Source organism: Thalassophryne amazonica, chromosome 1 (genome assembly GCF_902500255.1).
Source record: "Thalassophryne amazonica chromosome 1, fThaAma1.1, whole genome shotgun sequence".
NCBI classification, from domain to species: domain Eukaryota; kingdom Metazoa; phylum Chordata; class Actinopteri; order Batrachoidiformes; family Batrachoididae; genus Thalassophryne; species Thalassophryne amazonica.
The window spans coordinates 54,863,762-54,884,284 of NC_047103.1; the positions used below are offsets into that span (position 1 = coordinate 54,863,762).

Sequence of the window (20,523 nt, forward strand, 5' to 3'; positions counted from 1 at the left end):
TATCCTCATAAATTAAATCTTAAATATGATCAATCAGCTTCATAAACTCTTGACACTTTAGTTCACTATATATATATATATACACACACACACACACACTAAACGCATTTTTTTTGTAAATCTGTATTTTTCTTTAAATTCCCATTGAAATGGCATTTTTCTCAATAATAATAATAATAATAAAAAGTCGTAAAAGGTGTTGCATATTGACTCATTTACTCTCTACACTGGTACAGGGTGACCACAGCAAAAATATAGAGCCATATTGGAGTCCATAATAACTCCAAAACAATGAGTTCTACCATCTTGTAACTCATCAAATTTATAGTACATATGATGAGGACGGATTATGAGTGGTCATTTTTATGCACCAGATCCATTGAAAAAGTAATTTTGTTTTGCTTATGTAAATACCATACTAATGTCCCCCTACTGACCACACCTACCTGCTGGATAGAATATCAAACCATATCAAATTGTTTTATATTTAAAAACGGTAGTCAGCACAGGGTCTGTACATACACTTGCATGTACATTTGTTTTAGGTGATCCCTTGCAATTTACTAGATTACTATGTTGGACTTAATCAGCTTTTTATCAAGTGATGCAATAAAATGTTTGAACTTGGTACATCACTGGTTTGTTTAATGTACACTAGGTCCATAAATATTCAATACAGTGGCCATTTCTTTTCCCTCTGCAGCCCACCAGTTTACCTGAAGAACTAGATGCTAAATTTGATGATCTTGTATGAAAACACTTCTTCGCTGGACACCATGAAGCTGTGCAGCTGGTGATGTCACAGACAAAAGTTGTATTATGCCATTTCTTCAATCACATTCCTTCAGAGTTGTCTGGCTGTCTTGGCAGCTTACCTCATGAGTCTTCATTTGCACAACCACTCAGTTTTTAAGAACTGTCATACAGTACCATACTTTGACATTCTAGGCATTTTGACTAATACTCATGTACCCATCCCTGACGTATCTGAAGAAAACTGGCTGTAAAAACAATAATTTACTTTGTCCTGTTTCTCTTTACCTCAAAAAATGGAGGGACTGCATATAGCAATGGCTGCAATGCCTGAACCATTATTGTGGTATAGAGTGACCCCCCCCCCCCCCCCCAAAAAAAAGAACCCATACAAATTGAAATAAATCCTATAAAGGTCCAAAAAAATTTTTTTTGAAGTTTGCTGGACTTCAGTCTGTGTAATCATTTCCAAAAATTTCAGTTATCTTGGTCACTTTGCATAAAAGTCAAGTTCTTTTAAATTTAGGCTCCAAATGGTATTTGTTGGGAAAATAGGCCTCCAGGCAAAAGGTCTTTTCCTTGGTCGACCAAGACATGTTGGAACAATCATCTTCCCCAATACAATTGGAACAATAGCCTTTGTAGGATTTCTTAAAATTTTTTTATGGGTTTTGTTTCTTTTTGGGTCACCCTGTATTTTTATTAAACCCCTGAGTTAAAGCCAAAACTCTGTACCAGAAGCTCATCTTAATTGTTTCAACTCTACAGTGGCAGAGGCAGGATCACTAAAATTCAGCCACTGTCCAAATATCTATGGTCCAGAGCGTATAAAGTACACAAACCTTGTCTTGATCAGTGCAGTCAGAAATGTTTAAAACGTCAGCTCACTAACCCTGATACACCCACTTGCAGAGTCCAACTATCAATGACACTACAAAGGAAAAAACCTATATTAACAACAGTACTAATACTCAAAATACACATGCTGTGGATACAAGCCTAAACAATTCTATTTATTTTTTAGGTCACTGCCATCAGCCTACTCTTAATATTTAATATCAAGCCAGTTTGGCTTGATAATAAAGCCATTGTTTGCTTGAGATCTTGTAAGACTGTAACTTGCTTCCTGGCTAAACATGTATCATACATGTGCTCTTTAGCCGACTCGCTCATAACGTGCCCACATAGTCACCGATCACTGTACCGCTCGAATTACACCTCAAATTGTTTCAAGTTATAACACGTTCTCAAAATACATTTCAAATATACATTCCCAGCTCTACTGCCAATCAATAAAACCCTAAAAAAAGAAAAAATGACCACAGTAAGTGCTGAAGCCACTGTGAACCTTTCAGTTATGTTGAAGGCTTACCATATCAATGTGACACTGCAATGATTAAAAGGTTTTTTTTTTTGTATTACATTTGGCTAAAGTTACCATGTAACTCACCAAAAAGAGAACTCGTCAACAATATTGCACGTTTATTCGGCTACACAAGAAGGCATTCTCAACCTGCTGTTGCATCCTTGTTGTGAAATCCTATATGGCTAAAATTAGCACATACACAAGTTGCAAAAAGAGTACAAATTAAAAACAAACACACACCTTAATGGCAATCATACTTTATATGATGTATGTGGCAAAACAAGTTAAATAATCAAGAAGACAAATATCTAATACTCTTTAAGCTGCTACATCATCTTTATCACTTTAGCAATCCAGAAAGTTTGCAGCCATGAGAAGTTCCAGTGCGATCTCCGGAGCGATGGGGAACTCTGGGATTTCTGTGGAGCTGTTGGTGTAACGGACCTTGTAGGTGAAATACATGCAGACCTTGGACAGGACGTGAGAAGGGATCTCTCTAAAGTTCACTTCATTTGTTTCATTCTCAGCAAACTGACCTGCAGACAGTCACAGTAGGTGTCATGACTTCAAAGTCAGGATGAGTACAGACAAAAATTAGTTAATTAATTACTGTAATTATAAATAGATAAAAAAAAAAAACCCAACCCAAACCTTGAGAATTACACTGTTCGCTCCCATGCCCATGTACTATTAAGGTAAAACTACAACAATCATCAAATTCAAATGAGCATGGCAGGTGTTCTAAGGTGTTCCTTTAAAAGTTTTATTGCAGTAATTCCAGATGGTATACAGTGCCACCAAGTGGACAGGTAAAATTAACAGATGTCATAAATCCCGAAATTACCTCCAACATTTACACCCAAGTAACATTCATTCTTAAATGTCCAATCACTGACAGCTGACAGTGACAATAATTCTATCAGACGTAAACAAAAAACGCTGTAAAACACATTTCTCACTAAACTTACTGCATTGTATCAGGTTCACAATGAGACTGTTTCTACTTGAACAATGTCAGCAATGACAGAAGACAATATTAGAGTTTGGATTCTTCTCATATCTCTGCAGTTTACAACTCAACCTCTTTAGAGAAACAAATTATTTGATGTCACTTTGTGCTCAATCTGACTTTGAGAAGGTTGAGCATAATTCCATGTTTGCCTGCAGGTTACAGTAGCTCAGTCACTGACTGAGACCGATTCGTAAACCAGCTCCATATCTAATCAGCTACCTGCTCTATACACTTAAAGAGCCTCAGTTTAATCTGGTCATTTCTAATATCACTCTGATCATTAACGTGAGAGTATTTTCTTTGACCAAATACCTCTTTATTGCCAACGAGAACCATGTGTCTCGGCTAGCTGTTTCTGCCTCCGCTACAGGACAGGTATGGGCTGAGTGTGCCCAGACCTCACATAATGTCATGCTCTCTGGCACATAAGATGCTTCTGTGGTAACAACCACAGTGTTTTTAGAATAAAGGACAAAAATAGGTGGTAGCATTTACACACTTGCCAGATTTTAAATGGTATTTTCACTCATGAATGCTCATATGAAAGGGTAATTCTGAAGGTCTTGTGCATGGATATTCAAAATGTAGTCTGTTTGACATAAAGATTATAATATGTGCAATACTACATCTTGTGATTTCTGATACATTTGGACACTCACATTGTGTATGACTGAAAATGTGCAGCATGATAATGCAAAATGAAACAATTTCACTCGTGATATCAACTGTGGTTTGCATCAAGTTAGTGTAAATATGCATGTGAATGAAAACGGATCCATCTCCAATTCAAAATGGAGTGGGATATTTTGCAATGTGTTGTTTCTGTAGAACTTTTCAAAAAGCCTAACATGTCTTTCCCCACACGTCTGGATAGAAAGCACCGACATCTACTCAAAGATGAACAAATGTTTGTTAATTCCCTTAACAATTTTCCTGATCCCAAGGTAACCCCTTCAAATGTGTCCTTTCATATAACTAGTTTATTCCCATACCCTCAAGTACAAGCATTCACTGTAGATGAAATGTTAATCTGAGAAGCCGGAGCCAATCTAAGGCTGCCATATTCCCTTGTTAAATGACAAAACAGTTAGTAAAATGTTTGATAATTAGTTTTCTGGTAGATTGCTCACACATTAATTCAGGTAATTTCATGTAGATGTACTGAAAAATTACCTGAGTTAAAGAACATACCACTTTGAATCATCAGAAAAATGGTGACTAATTTGACTGAAATCCTACCTGGACCACTCAACATGGCTTTGATAGTCCCAGATGTCAAGGCATGTTCTCTTTTCACAATAAATTCATGGCCATCTGATGAGATCAACTTCACATACATGGCATCTGGCCCTTCACAGCCACCGTAGGTCCTCTCTTCTCCATCTACAAGGCAACACAAATGATATCCCTCAAAAAAGGTGTCAGCTGGATAAAAATCAGTCAAATTATTTGGCCATCTGTAATACGTATTAAGGCTAAATTCATATTACTGACTTAAGTGACCACATTCTGATTTACGTACAATACTGCACATCATGTTTCAAGTGAATTTTATTTGTTGGGAGTGTTTCACAACATGTGTGCTCATGTGAAACTATGTTCTCATCAGTGATGAAAGCCCGGTTTGGGGGTTCTCCCACAGAAAAATTTGAACTCTCAGATACATTCTTGGACATTATCAGGTCTATTACCCATCAAAAAAAAAAATTTGTTTTTTGTTGGGTCAAGTCAATTTTTTCACCCCAGAAAAGAGTTTTTTCACACAACTTGTATCATCACGATACAAGTTGTGTGAAAAGATTGTTTTCCCATATTGGTAAGATGACAAAACTACAATACACAGTCTATCGCATGGATTAGAATACGGTGTTAATATTACTTGATAAGACCACATATTTGCATTGGACTGTTACTGTTTTCTAGCTAGTTATCTAAGGCATTTGACTTCAGCAGTTTGTGCTTTATGACAATGCTAGTGTCTTAAAATAAACTAAAATAAAATTTGATACAAGTAAAGCTGCACCTACTGTTTATCAAGTCACCATTATCACTTTTAGTTCTCAGTAACACTGATTTGGGTTTAAATTAGATTCTTATTCACTTCTATAATTGGGAAATACAGTAACACAGATTTTTCCATCCAGTGCTGACATCAGCATTTCTGGGATACTCACAACTTAAATGATGTGCAAACGACAAATGTTTCTCACATCAATATCTGACTTCTATGAGTGTGTCAAATATTTATTATATTTTCCTCCACATGACCATTTCAGTCCATGTAACAGAGGAAACCATAAAATGCAGTTTTAATTCCTCCCAAGGACAGATTTTGATTTGTGTGAAATAACTGAATATCATCAACTGGCACGAATTCCGTCAAAAACATGATATAAGAAGACTTATCGGAGGTGTCAGCTTTTCTGTATAGATGATGATTAAAAAAGTCGGGTCAGCGTTTTTGTCCTTTTGGTCGCACCAGCCCTATTAGAATTTATTCGTAATGAACTTTAAATTATCTCTCTGCAGAACAATGCTGCACTTTTCTTGTGCACATCACTTTTTTTTGTAGTTCAACACAACGCAGAGCTTCTTTTAAAATCTGTAATGGCGTCTCATTCGCTGCTGTGTGGCTGAACAGCGGTGAAGACAGACCACAGACTAAATCCGACGCAGGCCAGGAAAATAAAAATAACCCTTCTTTCAACTTTATTGGTGGTTTGCAAACTAACATGGTGCATTACCGCCACCAACTGTTTGGGTGCGAACCATTAATGGATTCTGACGTATGCTATCAAAAATAACCCGGAAACATTCACCACGTAAGTACAAACCCGGATTTCTGTGAATTCCCAGAAAACTTCCATCACTGTCCCATTAACTGAAACAACCAAACTTTTTTTTTTTTTTTGAGGGAGTGTGATACAGTTCTTATCACTGAGTCACGTTAAAAAAATAAAAAATAAAAACCCTAGTCATTCCCCCCACCTCAATATCAATTCTGGGCAACACTTCTATATATGTCCTTGATCAGATTCAGGGTTATAGCCACGGTGGGCGGTGCCGGGTGGTCCCGGCTAGTACTGCAAATTTCCACTTGGCTCTCGGGTTCAAATTGGCTGTGCTGCCCAGCACAGAATTTCTGAAACATGAACTGAAATGTTGCTGAAAACCAATTCGATCAGATTTCAAGCTTATAGAGTCATAGTTTTGCAATTTTAAACCAATAATTAAAGTAATAAGAAATATATTTCTGATTTTCTTCGTATAAAATCGCAAACAGCAGAGATCAGAGAGTCAGCGCGTTCTGTGGCCACAGTGCTGTGAAGGGCAGTAGCTGAAAACAGCATCTCTGCTCTGAGCTGAAGAAAAAAAAACCTCTGCCATGAAAATTCTACTTTAAATAATCCAGGTCCTTCTGTATCTGTTGATATATTCAGAAATTTGCAGTTTATATTACAGTTGAAAGGCTTCATATTTCAAAAATGGCAGACGCATGAGCGATCAGAGAGATGGGATGGGGTGGAGAGGAGGAGGTGCACAGCATCAGTGAAAGAAGTAAAAAAACTGATTCGCAAAGTTTTTAATTTAAAACAGCAGGTTTGACAATCAGTTCAGGTTCAGCTCTTGTTCAAACAAGGCAATTAGGTGTATATTGTTTAAAAAGAAAAAAAGTAATGCAATCCCACTCAAATTGTTGGATAAAAAACCCACAGAAACAAAACTGACAGAAAAAATGGCTTGCTTCACTGGATTAAAAGCTACTGTGTGTCATTTTTGAAGAAGAGAGTAAATGCTATGTCCATTAAATAATGTGTTTTTAACATTTTCAACGTTATTTAATTTATTAACATAGACTTTGACAGAAACATGCAAAAAAGAACTCTGATCTTACAAATATTACAACATAAATATATAGGTTTTTTGTTATTATTCTTGCTTTCAATGCGTCTAAAACCACCCAAAATTAGTTAAAATAAGGCTTGCCAATAATGTTTTAGTGGTATAAAACCCAATAGATTCAGGGGGCCCCTCGAAGCTATGAGCCGTGACCACATAATTTACCTGGCACCAAAATGGTCCTAGCTAGAACCCTGATTAGATTAGTGTCTGATCTATGGTAATGCAATGTTCAGACTATACTACTTGGTTAACTTTTAGAAATATCAATGTGACCATAATTCTGATAAACAAAAACTGACTGTGGTTACATCAAACATTTATGCAGGTAAACTTTGAATCACTGTAAAGGTCCGGTCACACGGCACTTAATGAAGGGCAATGAAGCCCAAACGAAACAAGAAATCTGGACTTTCATTGGCACCGTTTAACCTTTGCGCAGCTTCATTCCTGCAGCTGGCGCTTCATCAGGATTTTTAAACTGTCAAAAAATTTGAACGAATGCTGCCAAAAACCTCAATTAGTCCATATTTCGTTTTGCTGTAGTTCTTGGCGGTTTTTATCCTTTGCTTAGTTTTTGTAATGTTAGCATTTAGTTCGACTTCGTTTGACCAGCTGAGTGTTTTCATACAGTGTAGAAGCCGTTTGTGAGTGATGCTACTGCCGCTGCATTCATGTACCGTTGGAAACTACAGGGCAAACTCAGCCTGTTTGCTTGGATTTTTTTTTTTAATCTGTGTAGGGGGGTCAGCTTCACTGTGCTCAGGCAACTTATATAGGCCAGAATTAATCTTTTGTGTGGATACAATGAATTATTTTACCAAAAATAAAATGAAAACCACGCTCTTGCCACAAGCAACTGCTGAATGTGAAACAACAAAAAAGTCGTGTAATTTCCGACGGTACTTGAATGCAGCGTCAGCAGCAGCCATCGCCTCCTGCGTGCGCTTAATTTTTTTTATTAAATATAACAATATGAGTGTAGGAATGACAATCCAGCCCTTATGTACATGTGGCAACAGGTAGATGATTCAGAAGATTATATAACAGCTGTTCTGGAAGGCAGAATTTACTTTGTGGATCAACTGCAGCTAGTGAAAATAACTGCACATGGGGAGTCAATGCATGTTCACAAGGACTGATCAATTTACTGCTCTGATATATTCAATAATCTTTACACTTATATTTATTCCCCCTTTTGACAGTTTTCTGTTATACATCATATAGTCTTAGTAACATATTACAGTGATACAGCAGCCACCACAGCACACCAGCCTTTTTTTGTTTGTTTTTTGTTTTTAATTTGAGCAAGATGGAGCGCGCAGCATGTCGTCAGTTTGAACCAGACAGTGAGGATTCTGATGATGAAGGAGATGATCCCTCTTTTGTTCTGGACGAGGAACCAGAGCAGGTGGATCCACCAACATGTGCACAGATCTTCACAGTGGGTTGGATCGTGTGCTTCAGCTTCTCCAGGACCCAGCACTGAGTCCTGGAACGCAGATCAGGAGGCAGACACACACTGCTCCAGCAGTGGCTCCAGGCGTGTTTTGTTTTAAACATAGAGATCAGTGTTTCGGTTTTGTTTTGTTCCTCTTTCATTCCTTTTGCGCTCTTGATTCTCAGGCTATTCGGTGATGGGAAAAGTCAAAAGCTCATTCATCCATCTTTTCGCAACAATTTGTGACTTTTTTTTTTTTTACCTTTTTCCCTTCGTTCAGGAATCGTATGCCACGTGACCAGGCCATTAGAAGGAGAAGTAGGCTCATTAAGGCCTAGCTGTCTGTGCCAGTTCATGTGTACCTATCCTGACAGTTTATAAATGTGCAGAAACAATTCTGGCAAACAAGAAACATTGTGTAATTCTGTAAAGATGTTATTGACTCACCCATCCTATTTCACAATTTCTGTAAACCCTGCAAAGTAATAAAGAATCAACACATCAGAGAGAAAGTGTGTGTGTGTGTGTGGGGGGGGGGGGGGGGGGGGGGGGTATAAAATCTTCTAAACTGAACATTGGCCACATTGCTATTAAGAACAAACAAATGTTAACTAGTTACACTTCACATATAAATCTTTAAGAAAAGTTAGGCTGTTGCTGTTGGAGGTTGAAGCCAGACACACTGCATATGTACTCTTACAGCGCTTTCACTTAAGTATACACAATGGCTCTAACATGAATTTGGATCTTTAAGGCTGCACAATACATCGTTTGAACATGGCCGTCGCAATGTCACACATATTGTAACAATATTGTAACCCTGCATTGTAACAATCATGAATATGTGATTGTTACAATGTAGGGACTTGCAATGTGGCATAATTAAATTAAACATGCACGTTTACATTGCCAAGTGATAAGGATAGAAAAATCAGCTTTTATCTTTCATGACTAACAAACAAAAGACGCCAAAGATGTTGAATGTACTTCAATAAAGGATCCTGATAATGCGAGTGTGTGACAACATTTAACCTTGAAATCCATAAACAAGCAGCCAGTGAAGGAACAGTAACGCCAGAGTAATACTGTATGATCAAATTTTCAACATTTGGTTAAAACTCTAGGAGCTGAGTTCTTAAGCTACTATTAGGTAAATCAGAGAATACAATGCAGTAATCAATTCTCCAAGAATTCTGTTCCAGAATTGAGAAACGCAGGTAAATGGCTCCTTGTGAAATAAAACTGTAATAGACCAGGAGCTGAGATAGCCTACCATGCACCCCACCCACAACAAAATGCCACTTGATTTTTTTTCAACCTCTATAATGTCCTTAGTGGAAATTTGAGTGGTAACAGGAAAATAACTCATTCCTGATTTACCTTTTGGCGCAATATTCACCTAAAGGTTAAAAGCTACTCATGAGTGCTGTACGTGGGCTGAATTTTTGCACTTTTTCACCTTCTTTAAATACCTATACGTATATAGTATCAACCATATCCATCTATATATTTCTAAAAAGCCCATTTTCTCTACTTTAATATGATACCCATCTCATTTCCGTAACATAAAATGGCACTTCTCTATATGGCTTATAGTACAACCATATACACAACCCTTACCTCGACCAAAAAATGTCCAAAAATTTTATGAATAGTTTTTTGTAATAAAAACTGAAGTATCATGGCCTAGATTAAGCACTAATAATATAACTACAAATCATTAGCTTTCATTTGAGACCAAAACTATGGTGAAAGGCGAAGTACTCACTGAATGATGAACTACTGACTTGGATGCTATTTGCCTTGTGTTGAACACATTCACGGTACATATCATATACAGTGAAATTTACTAAGAAAATGCATTTACCTTCTCTGTGATATGTCCAACGCTATAAAGTTTTGCAATATTTTACTCATAGACAATTCTAGAATGATGATTCATATGTGATATTGACCACTAGTGGCCATCTTTAATATTTTAGATTTCTAACATTTTCAAGTCAAATGTTATTGTGTCATATTTCATTATGTCTTAGAATTAAATCTTCTGTTATACAGATTCCTTTCAACATATATAACTATGAGATATAATGTTCAACTTGTTTCAGACAACTTGAGCAGTTAAATCTAGTTGAAAGAAATGTCCAAAATCTTATCATATCAGAGTCTTTTGGGCTTGACATGTTCATTCATAGTCAGTGTTGCTGTGACATCAGCATCATCCGAATCGTCGCTTTCACTTTCTGTATCATAGTGAGATGCCTCGTTGTCTTCTTGCTGGCTACAAATGTCCTGTAGGTTTTCTGGTTGACTTTCTCTTTCGTACCACAGTGGATGGAAACCATCATCTGCCATCACACATCCCTGACCCTTAGCTGGAGATGGAACAGTGGGATTTGCAATGTCTGCACTCTTCCACACAGTCATCTGATAGTTAGCTCTTTGTATGTGCTGCGTTAGGGTCTTATGACAAGGAGGCAGAACAGTAGGGATGTGAATCATACAACAACTCACGATTCAATTCGATTCCGATTCTGGGGGTGACGATTCGATTCAGAATCGATTTTCGATTCAAAGAGCTCTGAGAAATAGTTATATTACTTAAAAAATGTTTATGTTTAAGAAAATGCAGCTTTACAAGGTTACTCAAGTGATTCTAGATGTAATTTTACTTATCTGCTTTGCTCGTTCAGAGTTGGCTGGCAGTTTAGCGAAGCACTGGTCAGTAGTCGGCAGATACTGCTGCTCCCCTCTTTTAGCTCCGGGTGATAGCGTAGCATGTGGGCTTGCGGATTTGAAGTGTTTCCGAAGTACTTGACCTTCATTTTGCAGATTTTGCACACTGAATAAGTCATGTCAAGCTCCTTCTTACACAGCAAATAATAAAATCCAAAATGCGCCCAAATATTTGCCTTCAGCAAAGACGGTGCTGACTGAATTAGCTCTTCGTCCGCCATGCTAAGCTGCAGCTCACGAATGTTTGAAGCACGCCGGACCCTCCCCTCGCGGGGACGCTGTAGTATGGAAGCCATTGCCTGACAAACAGTACATGCAGTGAGTAAGCAAGAAAATGCATAAAAAATGCTTTTTAAAAATCGATTCTTGGACATTTTGGATTGACTGAGAATCATAATAAATAAGAATCGCGATTCGGACGTGAATCGATTTTTGCTGGCACCCCTACAGAGCAGACATATCTATATTGCAAGGGACTGACTTTCCCTGCTTGATGCACAACTTGCTGATGCGGTTAAGCCTGAGGTCATTGACTTTTTCAGCTACTGTGTCACCATACATAACACAAGTGAATGCTTCCAAGTCTTTCATGAGGTCTTCTGAGACATTCCAGCTATCACCAAGTTCAGCAAGCATGGTACAAACTGTGGCATTTTCAGCATTTTCTGCAGTGGTACAAGTTTGCCTTTTCCACAGAAAGCACTTGTTGTGTCACTTCCAGTGAAGTGACACAACATGGCTTCACTGGAAGTGGCACGACAAGTGCTTTCCGTGGAAAAGGCAAACTTGTACCACTGCAGAAAATGCTGAAAATGCCAGTTTGTTATGGAGCTAAATCAAGGCCAAAAGTTTTGTAATCTGAAAATAAAAAAAAGATTGAAAAAATAAATTTTGAAACTGAAAATTAAAGTTTTGTAATCTGAAAATCTATACCTAAATCTATACCTAAAAAACCGATGTGTCCCATATCCACACAAGACAGTGAACGCAGCGCAGCATCGCCACATGAAAATGAGGCAGGTCGCTCATTTTATAGGCTGCAGCGGAGTGTTACGAGCTTTGGTGAGAGAAATCGCTCAGGACTTTAAGACCGACCTCCGCTTTCAGAGCTTCGCTGTGATGCTCTGCAGGAGGCTGGTGAGGCTGACCTGGTCAGCAGCTTGTGGATCAGCAGCTCAGTGGATTTCTGGTAGCGGCGGATCTCTTTCAGCGCCACGGTGCCGGGCCTGTAACGGCGGGGCTTCTTCACACCGCCGGTAGCCGGAGCACTCTTCCGGGTGGCTTTGGATTTGGATTTATGGGCAGTCAACTTTGTTACATCGTCATTAAATTGACTATCCGGTACAACATACGGATCCACTGAACCAACTGCTACACATCGATCACAATAAACAGTTTTATCTCGAGGGTTTAAAGCCTTGTAATAAGCTTTCATTCTCTCTATTTTCTTTCACGCGCCAGCCGCGTAGTAAATAAATGATGGAGACGGGAGCAGAGTCATTATCTATCAAAGTACCCACATTTCCTGAAAGCAACATCCACGCCCCTCTCAATCGAAGCCACGCCCTCCCACGCCAGAACGGAGCCAAAAGTTTGAAACTGAAAAATAAGGTCTGAAAGTGAAAAAAAAGATCTGTAGGTGAAAAAAAAAGAAATTTGAATGAAAATAAATTATTTGATAAAAAAAATTACAGAGCTGAATCAAAAATTTATTTAAACTGAAAAATATATATCTTACACTTATTTTTATTTTGATAATACTTTTTAAAAGATTATAAAATTCAAGAACAAACATTGAATTTTCAGTTTCAAAATTTATTTTTTCAATCTTTTTTTATTTTCAGATTACAAAACTTTTAGCCTTGATTTAGCTCCATAGTTTGTATTGGTGATAACTTTCTACACGTAAGCGGCAAGGTCAAAAACCAGCATTAAATGCCCGTGACCTTTGATCCCTCAGGCAGCACTGCATTAAAAACCGACATCATTGTGTAAAGGACTTTACTGCATGGGCTCAGGAACACTTCAGAAAACCATTGTCAGTTAACACAGTTCATCGCTACATCTACAAGTGCAAGTTAAAACTGTAGCATGCAAAGCGAAAGCCATACATCAACAACATCCAGAAACACCGCCGCCTTCTGGGCCTGAGCTCATTTGAAATGGACAGACGCAAAGTGGAAAAGTGTGCTGTGGTCTGATGAGTCCACATTTCAAATTGTTTTTGGAAATCATGGACGTCGTGTCCTCTGGACAAAAGAGGAAAACGACTATCCAGATTGTTACCAGCACAAAGTTCAAAAGCCAGCATCTGTGATGGTATGGGGGTGTGTTAGTGCCCATGGCATGGGCAACTTACACATCTGTGATGGCACCATCAATGCTGAAAGGTATATCCAGGTTTTGGAGCAACACATGCTGCCATCCAAGCAACGTCTTTTTCAGGGACGTCCCTGCTTATTTCAGCAAGACAATGCCGTCACATTCTGCACGTGTTACAACAGCATAGCTTCGTAGTGAAAGATTGCGGGTACGAGACTGGCCTGCCTGCAGTCCAGACCTATCGCCATTGAAAATGTGTGGCGCATTATGAAGCATAAAATACGACAACGGAGACCCCAGACTGTTGAACAACTGAAGTGTTAGATCAAGCAAGAATGGGAAAGAATTCCACCTACAACGCTTCAAAACTTAGTGTCCTCAGTTCCCAAATGCTTGAGTGTTGTTAGTAGGAAAGGTGATGTAACACAGTGGTAAACAGACCACTGTCCCAGCTTTTTTGAAACATGTTGCAGGCATCCATTTCAAAATGAGCAAATAGTTGCACAAAAACAATAAAGTTTATCAGTTTGAACATTAAATATCTTGTCTTTGTGGTGTATTCAACTGAATATAGGTTGAAGAGGACTAGCAAATCATTGTATTCTGTTTTTATTTACATTTTACACAACGTCCCAACTTCATTGGAATTGGGGTTGTATTCATAAAATTTTTGGCCATTTTTTGGTCCAGGTAAGGGTTATGTGTACGGTTGTACTGTAAGCCACATAGAGAAGTGCCATTTTATATTACAGAAATGAGATGGGTATCATATTAAAGTAGAGATAATGGGATTTTTTAGAAATACATAGATGGATATGGTTATTGTATGTATAGCTATTTAAAGAAGGGGAAAAAGTGCAAAAATTTGGCCCACGTACAGCACTCAGGAGTAACTTTTAACCTTTAAGTGAATACTGCGCAAAAAGGTACATCAGGAATGAGTTATTTTTCTGTTACCACTCAAATTTCCACTAAGGACATTATAGAGGTTGAAAAAAAAAATCAAGTGGCATTTTGTTGTTGTTGGTTGGGGGGGCATGGTAGACTATCTCAGCCCACGGTCTATAACAGTAGTTTGGAAAAATTACCACACACGTTAGCAAAATGAATATTGGGCACTAAGAACTTTCAACAAGATAGATAATCAAATGAAAGGGATAATTGCAGCCCCTCTATTCTACAGCCCCCCTTCTGCCACCAAATCTTTAAAAATGGAATAAATAAAGTCAATCAAATCACAAACCAAGGTGATGGTCTAGTGGTTAAGGTGTTGGATCCTGGGTTCAAATCCTCGCCTGACTGGAAAATCACTAAGGCAAGGTCTTTAATCCCCTATTGCTCCTATTGCTGTGTAGTGAGCACCTTGGATGGCAGCACCCTGACATCGGGGTGAATGTGAGGCATAATTGTAAAGCGCTTTGAGCGTCTGAAGCAGATGGAAAAGCGCTATATAAATGCAGTCCATTTAGCCATTTCCATTTTTTTTTCCAGTCTTCTAACATCTACACGACCACAGAGATCCACAAACTCTGTCTGTCGGTTGGCGAAGATAATAAGTCAAAATAATAAAGAAATTTCTGTCACCAAAAAAATTTTAGGGGGTACGCAGCCGTGGTAAGTTGGCTATCAATAACGTTAGCCAACGCTGTACTAACTTAAAACCAGCGGTGTAACGTTTATTATTTGAGGTTAAACAGATAAGCAGCTTTTCGTCTCGCTAAACCCAACAGCAAGTAATAGCTATAACAATAACAACAGCAACCATATTTCTTACCACTCTCCACAAGAAACGGAACAAGAAGAACGTTTCAGCTAACGTTAGCAAGTTATTTTGTGTGTCTCTTTTCAGAACCTTCGACACTTGTGTCAAATGTGTGCGTCCAGGTCCGAAGCTTGTATCATTGATAAATCATTCCCACTTGTTTCACAGTGTGGAATTTTTGATCTTTATGATACAATCATGAATAAGCTCAACAAGAATATTCCATAAATGCTGTTTTTTATATTTCTTAAAATATTATTTAAATTTATTTGTTTATTAAACTATTTTTTGCTTTCAATAAACATCGTATTATTATTATTATTATTATTATTGTTGTTGTTATCATTATTATTGCACACCATTTCTTGTTGTACTTATTTTGATCGACAGATATCCCGAGCTTGCTTTGGTGGGAAGCTTCAGTGCTTCAAAAAGGTTTCGAGCGGTCCGCAGCAAATATCTTCCTCGGAATTTCAGAGAGTCAGAGACAAACGTTCCGGTTTAATGTTAGACGTCGCTAAGAAAGCGTAACATGTCGTTGTTGTATGTTGAAATAAAATGAGTAACTATCGGCAATTATTATTAACATAAATATAAATATTATAAAAGTTGTATTGAGCAAAAAAAAAAAAAAAAAAGAAAAGAAAAGAAAAAAGTCCTGAAGTGTGTGTGTGTGTGTGTGTGTGTGTGTGTGCGCGCGCGCGCGAGGCTTCTGTGTGGGGGCGGGACACAGTGGGGCGGGAGGATAGGAAGAAACTAATCCATTTTATATTTTGGAAATCGTTTTTTATGTAGTTGGAAAGTGCTACATATATAAATATAAATATGTTATTATTATTATTACTGTTACTATTATTATTATTATTATTATCATCATCATCATTAGCGTCATAATTATGATTATAAAATTTTAGTAAGAATACATCACAACAGATAATTCTATTCTACTCTTTTTTTAGCATTTAGCAGAAGATAAAGTGGTAATAACTCTGCGTGCATTTAGCCACACGCACGTATCTCCCGCGCATCACAAAACAGTAAAACAACTTCAGGAATATACCTAGTTAAACTACGTTTTAAACGCACACACACAGACATAACCACGGAGTGCTCTCAACCTAACTTAACATGCCAAGTGCAGACATGAACTTTCAATAGGCAGCTAAGGGGTCAATTGAAAAATTACACAGGGGTCAAAATTTAAAAATGCTCCAATCAGATTGAAAGGTATTCCATATTATTTGTCTGATCATAAAGATTCCAAAAAGGTATAGTTTGGACTATCTGTGAATGAATGTTATGGAGTTATGGGGTAAAAACAGCAAAAACACTGAGAAAGGTCAATTTCAGTTTGTACAGGGGTCAAAAGCTAAAGTTACTGGTTGGGCTAATAGGATTAATAAATGGAATAGTTTTGACTGTGTTGCATGCTTGGTTTGCAAAGTACAGGTTAAACAATGTCGGCATCCATTGGATTCTATGACATTTCTTCTTATATGTGTTGTGTGGGCTGCCGAAGAGGAGGTACTGCTGGCCCACCACCAGAGGGAGCCCTGCCTGTTGGCGGGTTTCAGGCACCAGAGGGCGCAGTGGCCTGGTTGGATCACCAGGTGCACCTGAGCTGTCAGCTGTCATCCATCACCTCATCATTCAAGCCATAAAAGCCTGGGAGAGACACCATAACTGTGCCGAGTTATCAGCTTACCACGCAGGTAAACCAACTCAGCCGTTTTGTGCCGTACGCACATGTTTTTGCTTCTGAACTCTCTGCAGTCGTAACCTTGTGTATACTTGCAGCTTGGAGCTGGTTTTGTGGAAGTTTGGAGGAGCTGGCGTTTCCACTCCTTACTTTCCTAAGTATTACATTAGGCACTGCACATACTCAGTTTTCCTGCTCTCTGGGAGTGGAGGATTTTCCCTCAGGAAGGAACTGTGTTTTTGCTGACTGTTTGCTGGGTGTACACACACCCACCTTAACCTGTGTTTGTTCCTGCCAGCAGTACCGGGTCTGACAGCTGGAGCGATGGCCACCTGGGGATTTAGGATTTGGCGGCTCTGGTGTGTTGCAGGTCTCCGTTGGCGGTGGAACTTCGTGGGTCCCGGCTCTTCTCTGGATAGGCGTCTCCTACCCTCGGGCCTGCCCACGCGTCACCATTTTGGTTGTTAATTAGACTCAGCATATTTGGTTTTGTGTTGCACTTTTGCATAATAAATTGTCATTTATTTGTAATCCTATTGACCGTTCATTTACGCCCCCTAGCATGGGTCCGTGCATTTCACTTTCCCAACAATATGTCTTATGATATATTATTATGATATATTATACTGTTTCCAAGAAGCCAGTGAAAAGCCTAGGTCGTTGGTATGATGCCTCCCTTAAAGACACTGAGCAAGTGGAGCAGCTCAGGAAGGAAGTAGCCAGCGGTCTGGAGAACATCGACAGAACCTTGCTTCCTGGCAAGCTGAAGCTCTGGTGCATGCAGTATGGGATACTTCCTCGTCTCCTACGACCACTAAGCCTCTATGAAGTCCCACTCTCAAAGGTGGAAAAGCTGGAGTGACTGGTCAGCTCATATGTAAGGAGGTGGCTTGGCCTTCCTAGGTGCCTCAGCAGTATTGGACTTTACAGCAAAGGGATGTTACAACTGCCCATTTCCAGTCTGACAGAGGATTACAAGTGCGCCAAAGTCAGGCTGGAGATGATGTTACTGGATTCGAGTGATCCAGTTGTAGCCCAAACTGCCCCCATCCTGGCCACTGGGAGGAGGTGGACCCCGCTGACTGCAACTGAGCAGGCAAAGGCGGCACTCAGACACAAAGATATTGTGGGCCGAGTGCAGGAGGGAAGGAGTGGTCTTGGACTTGGGGCCAGTGAATCAGTGTGGAGCAAGGCTTCTCCATCTCAGAGACGCAAGCTGGTGGTCCAGGAGATACGTCAGGAGGAGGAAGCAGGAAGGTGTGCCAGGGCTGTGGCGCAGGTGAAGCAAGGGCAGTGGATGGCATGGGAAGGACTGGAGAAGAGGAAGATCTCCTGGAAAGAGCTATGGGAGATGGAGGCATTCACGGCGAGCTTTACCATCAGGGCTGTCTATGATGTCCTGCCTTCCCCCGCAAACCTAAGCCAGTGGTATGCTGAAGACCCCACATGCCCTCTACGCCCAAGTCCAGGAACACTGAAGCACATCTTAGTGGGATGCAAGGCCAGCCTCACCCAAGGCCATTACACCTGGCGGCATAACCAAGTGCTAAAGTGTCTTACGACAGTGTTGGAAAGTCGGCGGACAAGTGTGAATGCCCTTCCTCCCCCTTCATCCCAGTGGCAGCCAACATCATTTGTTCGGGAGGGCGAGCGGCAAACCAACCTCAGAACTGTAAGATCAGAAACTGGTCAGCTGGGCAAAGCGCGGGACTGGAAGCTGCTGGCAGACTTGGACAAGAAACTGTGCTTCCCAGCGGGAATCACAACCACCAACCTGCGACCAGACCTTGTTCTATGGTCATCCTCGTTCAAGCTAGTTTACATCATTGAGCTCACTGTGCCCTGGGATGGCGCAGTGGAGGAAGCCTATGAGCGGAAAAGGTTGAGGTACGCTGAACTTGCAGCCGATGCGCAACAACAAGGCTGGAATGTGAAGGTACGACCAGTAGAAGTTGGTTGCAGAGGATTTGTAGCCACCTCAACATCCAGGCTGCTCAGGGAGATGAGAGTGCGAGGGAAGGCCCATCGGCAGGCAGTCAAAGACCTCTCCGCCGCTGCTGAAAAGGGAAACCAGTGGCTGTGGATGAAGAGAAAAGACTCAGTCTGGGCCTTCAAGTGAGGTGATGGCATCCAGGGAGTGAACCTGGGATGCTGGGACTCACTGTTGAACCCTCTGGAGGTGTCATGGGTTTATCAGCGAAACACCCAAGAAGGAAGGCGCCCACTTGACAACCCAAAGGATGCCATCACTCAATTGATCATCCCACGGAGTCTTGTCAGTGCCTTAAGTATTTATTAAGGGATATCAACATCAAGTTCTATACAACAGATCTTATATGTCCATTTTCTTGAGTCGCTTGGGTGGGTAGGGAGAGGTCCTATGGGATAAAAAAGCTTTTCAACCTACCATCCCTGGTTCTCAAGACCAGGCACCTAAGTGGCTCTACTTTACTCTATTCTACTCTTCCTTTTTTAGATATTTAGATATACCTTAGTATACACTAGAGTTCTACCTTAGAAATGTAATATATTCTAGAAGACATACCTTACTGAATTTGCATGTAACATATGCTACCCTGTAATGTGATAACTAAGCATGATACATGATGCAAAGTATTACTTTTTAAAACGGTATTCACTCAACTAATAATTTGCATCACTTTTTATCAAAATTGGAGCAACTTTAACTTTTGACCCCTGTACAAATTGAAATTGACCATGTCACCATTCTTGACGTTTTACCACATAACTCCAGAACATTCATTCACAGATAGTCCAAACTATACCTTTTTGGAATCTTTATGATCAGACAAATAATATGGAATACCTTTCAATATGATTGGAGCATTTTTAAATTTTGACCCCTGTGTAATTCTTCAATTGACCTCTTCTTGGCCACCTATTGAAAGTTCATGTAGCCACTCAACATTTTTAAAAGAGTAATGTCTAAGGAGCACGTGTCCCAAATTTGGTCCTTGCATCACCATTTGAAGCATTTTTTTTTTCCAGTTATCCGCTGCACTATACTGTCATTCTGCTCCATACAGGCATGTAGATGAACAAAATGTAATTTCATACATAACCCGAGTGCAAAACACACAGCATGTAAAACACAAATCAGATATCAAATATAAACAATAACAGTATCTAATAGCGCAAAAGACAAGACAAATACTGCAAGACTCGCATAACAGAATCCAACAGGTGCAAGACAGGTAGACAGTGTAAAACATAGGATCACCTGGGCAGAAACTATGGAGGAGGATAGCTACTGAATGAAGTACTCAAGTAAATAGTAATAATTAATAGTAATTCTCCTGTGAGAAAGAAAGGACTCAAAAAGTGGTTTGGAGGGGGTAGGACGGAATTAGTTGGAAAACTGAAATGGGGGGTTATTGTAGATTTTCTGGAGAACATGGCATACTGATGCTGGATTGTAAATGTTGTTTAATAACCTCAGGTTGTACTGATTAGATAAAAAATGGCAGCCCAGAAATAAACAAACAAACAAACAAAAAAAAACCAAAATAAT

At 39.5% G+C, this 20,523-nt stretch overlaps 1 protein-coding gene and 1 long non-coding RNA gene across 2 annotated transcripts; one reads left to right on the forward strand and one right to left on the reverse strand.

The window, feature by feature from the left end:
* Positions 1-2,360: 2,360 nt before the first annotated feature.
* LOC117510489 (elongin-C) lies at positions 2,361-15,422 on the reverse strand. The gene is made up of 4 exons (XM_034170222.1): positions 15,305-15,422; positions 8,920-8,947; positions 4,371-4,514; positions 2,361-2,655 (listed from the first exon to the last, which is right to left on the reverse strand). The coding sequence occupies exons 2-4, from the start codon at positions 8,921-8,923 to the stop codon at positions 2,465-2,467; spliced, it is 339 nt and encodes a 112-aa protein (XP_034026113.1). The 5' UTR covers positions 8,924-8,947; positions 15,305-15,422; the 3' UTR covers positions 2,361-2,464.
* On the forward strand, positions 4,527-20,403 carry LOC117510498. The gene is made up of 3 exons (XR_004560739.1): positions 4,527-4,649; positions 14,283-14,293; positions 20,393-20,403. It is a non-coding gene; the product is annotated as an uncharacterized LOC117510498 (long non-coding RNA).
* The last annotated feature ends 120 nt before the right edge of the window (positions 20,404-20,523 follow it).

Coding starts and splice junctions, on each gene's coding strand:
- LOC117510489 (XM_034170222.1), bottom strand. Junction 2,656..4,370: donor AGCCATGTTGAGTGGTCCAG/GTAGGATTTCAG, acceptor GACTGTCTGCAG/GTCAGTTTGCTGAGAATGAA.